The following is a 6,653-nucleotide window of genomic DNA, read 5'->3' as shown; positions in this document are numbered from 1 at the left end:
GAAAGCCAAGTTTCGAGAACTACGCGAAGATTGCAGAAGCCTCAGGAGCAGATGCGATCAACTGGAAGAAAGGGTATCGCTGATGGAAGATGAAATGAATGAAATGAAGCGAGAAGGGAAGTTTAGAGAAAAAAGAATAAAAAGAAACAAACAAAGCCTCCAAGAAATATGGGACTATGTGAAAAGACCAAACCTACATCTGATTGGTGTACCTGAAAGTGATGGGGAGAACAGAACCAAGTTGGAAAACACTCTGCAAGATATTATCCAGGAGAACTTCCCCAATCTAGCAAGGCAGGCCAACATTCAGATTCAGGAAATACAGAGAACACCACAAAGATACTCCTCGAGAAGAGCAACTCCAAGACACATAATTGTCAGATTCACCAAAGTTGAAACGAAGGAAAAAATGTTAAGGGCGGCCAGAGAGAAAGGTCGGGTTACCCACAAAGGGAAGCCCATCAGACTAACAGCTGATCTCTCGGCAGAAACTCTACAAGCCAGAAGAGAGTGGGGGCTGATATTCAACATTCTTAAAGGGAAGAATTTTCAACCCAGAATTTCATATCCAGCCAAACTAAGCTTCTTTTTTTTTTTTTTTTTTTAATTTTCATAGATCAATTTATTTAGAATTACAAATATTAAGAATAGAAGATTTATGCATTTCTTAATTAACATAACAGTTTAGCTAAATATAAACTCTGCACTAAAGTTCTGCAGTGGCACAATACCAACAAAGAATACGGAAGCCTTTTTAAACTATACAAAAATTTCAAATGGAAAATAATCTTGTTTCAGTTTTATTATACATTAACATATAAAAAGTCTCATTTTATGAGACATCTAAAGGAATTAAAACCACCTCTACAGCTATATCTTAAACTCCAAATTTGAAAAAAAATTATATTTTGACTTTATAATATTCTATTAAAACGAAGAAAATTCCAAATACATACTTTTTACAAGATTAACATTTTAGGCAGGGTGTTCCTAAAAAAAAAAAACAACCAAAACAAGCCTTTCTTCTGCATTTCACAGCACTGGTTATTATATTTGTTTTCCTTATAAAATCTTTTTACTTTATAAATTGTGTACTGTTGGATTTTAACCAGTAATCTGGTTTAAAAGTTGTGCAAATAAACAAAAAAATATGAAAATAGTGTGTTATCATTTTTTTTTTAATAAATCTCATAACAATGCACTTTTGACCTGAACTGATGGGAAGACATGCCAAATCCATTTTCAGAAATTTAGCATTTTGCACCTTTTTTTTCCTGTTCCTTCATTTTCTTTCAACAAACAACAAAGGTTTCTTTAATATAAGTTATGATAAATTAAAATATTTATTATTATAAAACGATCTACAGAACCATGTCACATTGCAAGTATATATAACATATACTTGTAAAGTCCACATTTCCCATTTATATTTCAGTGGTTTCCTTAAAACTAGGACTTCCCACACCTCATGATGTTATCTTTTGAAGACTGAGATGGTGATCAACTAAATCAAGTGGACTTGTCATTTTCTGGATGGAATTTCCACACTGCCACCGACATGAATAAAAAGACCAGGTTTCTTCATACTCTCCATTGCAGCAGTTGTCTGCATGTGTTGTGGTGAATTCATGCACATTAAAAAAAATGGTCAATGTATTCTTCCACGAAATTATATTATGTTCAGATATTTCAGTTTAAAAATATTTGTGAATATAAACATATGTAACATAAGCAATGCTACGGCATCTGAATAATAAAAGAAAAATAAATATAATGCTGGTCAGCAATGCTGGTTTAAGAAGCAGTACAGTCTATTAAAATGCCTTATTTGGAGATTTAAATTTCCCTTGTTTTCCAGCAGTTAGGTTATTTGGTGTTGGAAGCCTATATAAAGGAAAAGAACTTCTCAAAAACAATGTCCCGTGCAGTTGGAATAATGAAATCTTTACTCAGTCTCTGTTGGTGTTATTTGCTGCAAAGGCATGTAAGTTTCCCATCTGGCTCAGGCCACTCTGAATATGTGCAACATGGATTTCTACATTATTCTGAAAGCAACTGATATTAGAAGCACCTATTGTACTCTTGATATCATTTAATGAGTCTGTAAGTGATTTGAATTCAAAGGAATTCAGGTCTCCTCCTTCTGCTAGACACTTAATTTGTAACAAAATAGCTGTAAGCCTGGAAATTAAGTCTGTCAGATTTTCATTTTCAACACAGGGCTGTCCTGTTGAGGAATTTGCATGCCGAACAATTTCCTGTGCTTCTTCCTCACACCTGCGTCTCATATCTGTTGGCTGATCTGCAGGCTGGAGCCCCTGGTCTGGAGCAAGTTCATAGCAATACTGTTGAACTTTATGCAAAACTTTGTTTAGGTCCTTGTTCAGCTGTTCAAGCTCCAGAACAATTGTTGCATATCTCCGCTGAAATTCAATGCTGATGGGCATGGAATATGATTTCAATTTTTCTGCTTCTGTGTTCATTTCCCTTAATTTCTTGATATGTTCCTTTTTAATCATGAGAATTTTTGATAATCTGGTCACTTGGATAAGAAATTCTACTGGAAAACCACCTAATGTTTCAGTGTCAGAGCCAGAAATTTTACTTCTCCACGGCGACTGTCCTAATAAAGGATCATTATCTATAATTGGTGACTGGAGAGGAGGAGTATAATGTAACCGTGGTGGGGTCATAAAAAATCGAGAAGGCCGCTGTTTTTGTCCAAAGGCAGCAATTGGCATTGTCTCATGAGGTTCATTACTGAGAACTTCATAGTCAGGGATGGTATGGGTTCCAAGCCCTGTCCTATCAAAAGTTACTCTGTAAGTAGCATTAAGAGTATCCACAGCATCTATTTGTCCAGTGAACAAACCATCATGAACACCACGTAATCGTGCTGTAACTTTCGTTCCAATAACCAGAGGCAAAGGAATTTCATCTGGGAGATCTTTGAATTGCGAAACATCTGCAACTTTCCTTTGTTGTAAGAGCCTTATTTTCTGCCGTTTCTGTTTTAATGCTGATCTCTCTTCCTCAAAAAATGCAGAAGAACATCTCCGTGGTTTTCCCATAAGCCGCCTAATTTTTCCCCATTCTACTCTTGTTAACTTTCTTGTTTTCAAATTAGGAAAAGATTCCTTTAGACATACACAGAAGTCATTATCACCTTCAAAAAGCGGTTTATCTATATTCGAATAGAACCACTCGTATATACACCATTTATGTGCTTTAGGAAGCTTGAGCAGATTACGTAATCGAAAACCAATCTTCTGTGAAGCTTTCTTATCTGGTGTTGACATTGTTGCTGTAAATTTCTGTGGAACCATTGCAACCCTCTGGTTTCTTTTAGTTGACCTTGTATTTATTTGCCTATCATCTTCATCAGAAAAAAGTCGACTTCGTTTTGAATTTCTGAAAGGCATTTCCACAGCAGGGCTTGTATTCCTGCCTTTCCAAACAGGTGTTTTCTGTAAAGAACTGTACTTTTCATTCCACGTGTTAGATAAGCTTCCCTCTTTTAAACTGACAAGGGCTTTTGCTGAAGAGCTCTCGTCAGGCAACTGGTCGAGCTCCGCCATCTTGAACGAGCCGCGCCGCTTTTTCAAAGGCTGCCCGCCGCAGTGCATTGTGGGGCGGAGACTGTCTTTGCGAGGGAGGCTCGAATACGGAGCTCGCTGCCCGCGGCGCCGCGCTCCAAACTAAGCTTCTTAAGTGAAGGAGAAATAAAATACTTTACAGACAAGCAAATGCTGAGTGATTTTGTCACCACCAGGCCTGCCCTAAAAGAGCTCCTGAAGGAAGCACTAAACATGGAAAGGAACAACCGGTACCAGCCACTGCAAAAACATGCCAAATTGTAAAGATCATCGAGGCTAGGAAGAAACTGCATCAACTAACGAGCAAAATAATCAACTAACATCATAATGACAGGATCAGATTCACACATAACAATATTAACTTTAAATGTAAATGGGCTAAATGCTCCAATTAAAAGACACAGACTGGCAAATTGGATAAAGAGTCAAGACCCATCAGTGTGCTGTATTCAGGAAACCCATCTCACGTGCAGAGACACACATAGACTCAAAATAAGGAATGGAAGAAGATCTACCAAGCAAATGGAAAACAAAAAAAGGCAGGGGTTGCAATCCTAGTCTCTGATAAAATAGACTTTAAACCAACAAAGATCAAAAGAGACAAAGAAGGCCATTACATAATGGTAAAGGGATCAATTCAACAAGAAGAGCTAACTATCCTAAATATATATGCACCCAATACAGGAGCACCCAGATTCATAAAGCAAGCCCTGAGTGACCTACAAAGGGACTTAAACTCCCACACAATAATAATGGGAGATTTTAACACCCCACTGTCAACATTAGACAGATCAACGAGACAGAAAGTTAACAAGGATATCCAGGAATTGAACTCAGCTCTGCACAAAGTGGACCTAATAGACATTTACAGAACTCTCCACCTCAAATCAACAGAATATACATTTTTTTCAGCACCACACCACACCTATTCCAAAATTGACCACATAGTTGCAAGTAAAGCACTCCTCAGCAAATGTAAAAGAACAGAAATTATAACAAACTGTCTCTCAGACCACAGTGCAATCAAACTAGAACTCAGTATTAAAAAACTCACTCAAAACCGCTCAACTACATGGAAACTGAACAACCTGCTCCTGAATGACTACTGGGTACATAATGAAATGAAGGCAGAAATAAAGATGTTCTTTGAAACCAATGAGAACAAAGACACAACATACCAGAATCTCTGGAACACATTCAAAGCAGTGTGTACAGGGAAATTTATAGCACTAAATGCCCACAAGAGAAAGCAGGAAAGATCCAAAATTGACACCCTAACATCACAATTAAAAGAACTAGAAAAGCAAGAGCAAACACATTCAAAAGCTAGCAGAAGGCTAGAAATAACTAAAATCAGAGCAGAACTGAAGGAAATAGAGACACAAAAAACCCTTCAAAAAATTAATGAATCCAGGAGCTGGTTTTTTGAAAAGATCAACAAAATTGATAGACCGCTAGCAAGACTAATAAAGAAGAAAAGAGAGAAGAATCAAATAGATGCAATAAAAAATGAAAAAGGGGATATCACCACCAATCCCACAGAAATACAATCTACCATCAGAGAATACTACAAACACCTCTACGCAAATAAACTAGAAAATCTAGAAGAAATGGATAAATTCCTCGACAAATACACCCTCCCAAGACTAAACCAGGAAGAAGTTGAATCTCTGAATAGACCAATAACAGGCTCTGAAATTGTGGCAATAATCAGTAGCTTACCAACCAAAAAGAGTCCAGGACCTGATGGATTCACAGCTGAATTCTACCAGAGGTACAAGGAGGAACTGGTACCATTCCTTCTGAAACTATCCCAATCGATAGAAAAAGAGGGAATCCTCCCTAACACATTTTATGAGGCCAGCATCGTCCTGATACCAAAGCCTGGCAGAGACACAACCAAAAAAGAGAATTTCAGACCAATATCCTTGATGAATATTGATGCAAAAATACTCAAGAGAATACTGGCAAACCGAATCCAGCAGCACATCAAAAAGCTTATCCACCATGATCAAGTGGGCTTCATCCTTGGGATGCAAGGCTGGTTCAACAGATGCAAATCAATAAATGTAATCCAGCACACAAACAGAACCAAAGACAAAAACCACATGATTATCTCAATAGATGCAGAAAAGGCCTTTGACAACATTCAACAACCCTTCATGCTAAAAACTCTCAATAAATTAGGTATTGATGGGACGTATCTCAAAATAATAAGAGCTATCTATGACAAACCCACAGCCAATATCATACTGAATGGGCAAAAACTGGAAGCATTCCCTTTGAAAACTGGCACAAGACAAGGATGCCCTCTCTCACCACTCCCATTCAACATAGTGCTGGAAGTTCTGGCCAGGACAATCAGGCAGGAGAAGGAAATAAAGGGTATTCAATTAGGAAAAGAGAAAGTCAAATTGTCCCTGTTTGCTGATGACATGATTGTATATCTAGAAAACCCCATCGTCTCAACCCAAAATCTCCTCAAGCTGATTAGCAACTTCAGCAAAATCTCAGGATACAAAATCAATGTACAAAAATCACAAGCATTCTTGTACACCAATCACAGACAAACAGAGAGCCAAATCATGAGTGAACTCCCATTCACAATTGCTTCAAAGAGAATCAAATACCTAGGAATCCAACTTACAACGGAGGTGAAGGACCTCTTCAAGGAGAACTACAAACTACTGCTCAATGAAATAAAAGAGGATACAAACAAATGGAAGAACATTCCATGCTCATGGGTTGGAAGAATCAATATCATGAAAATGGCCATACTGCCCAAGGTAATTTATAGATTCAATGCCATCCCCATCAAGCTACCAATGACTTTCTTCACAGAATTGGAAAAAACTACTTTAAAGTTCATATGGAACCAAAAAAGAGACCGCATCGCCAAGTCAATCCTAAGCCAAAAGAACAAAGCTGGAAGCATCATGCTACCTGACTTCAAACTATACTACAAGGCTACAGTAACCAAAACAGCATGGTACTGGTACCACAACAGAGACATAGATCAATGGAACAGAACAGAGCCCTCAGAAATGATGCCGCATA

At 37.7% G+C, this 6,653-nt stretch overlaps 1 protein-coding gene across 1 annotated transcript; it reads right to left on the bottom strand.

Annotated features, from left to right (window-relative positions):
* Positions 1-604: 604 nt before the first annotated feature.
* Positions 605-3,691, bottom strand: LOC116476904 (protein lin-9 homolog). Its single transcript, XM_032167319.2, has one exon. It carries the CDS (start codon positions 3,624-3,626, stop codon positions 1,950-1,952), a length of 1,677 nt encoding a protein of 558 aa, XP_032023210.1. The 5' UTR covers positions 3,627-3,691; the 3' UTR covers positions 605-1,949.
* Between the last annotated feature and the right edge of the window lie 2,962 nt (positions 3,692-6,653).

Source organism: Hylobates moloch, unplaced genomic scaffold (genome assembly GCF_009828535.3).
Source record: "Hylobates moloch isolate HMO894 unplaced genomic scaffold, HMol_V3 SCAFFOLD_11, whole genome shotgun sequence".
Taxonomy (NCBI): Eukaryota; Metazoa; Chordata; class Mammalia; order Primates; family Hylobatidae; genus Hylobates; species Hylobates moloch.
The sequence above is the reverse complement of the archived record's forward strand: the minus strand, read 5'-3'. Positions and strand labels throughout refer to the sequence as shown.

What these genes read in the sequence shown, in the direction of transcription:
- LOC116476904 (XM_032167319.2), bottom strand. Translation starts at nt 3,626, where the DNA reads ATGCACTGCGGCGGGCAGCCTTTGAAAAAGCGGCGCGGCTCGTTCAAG.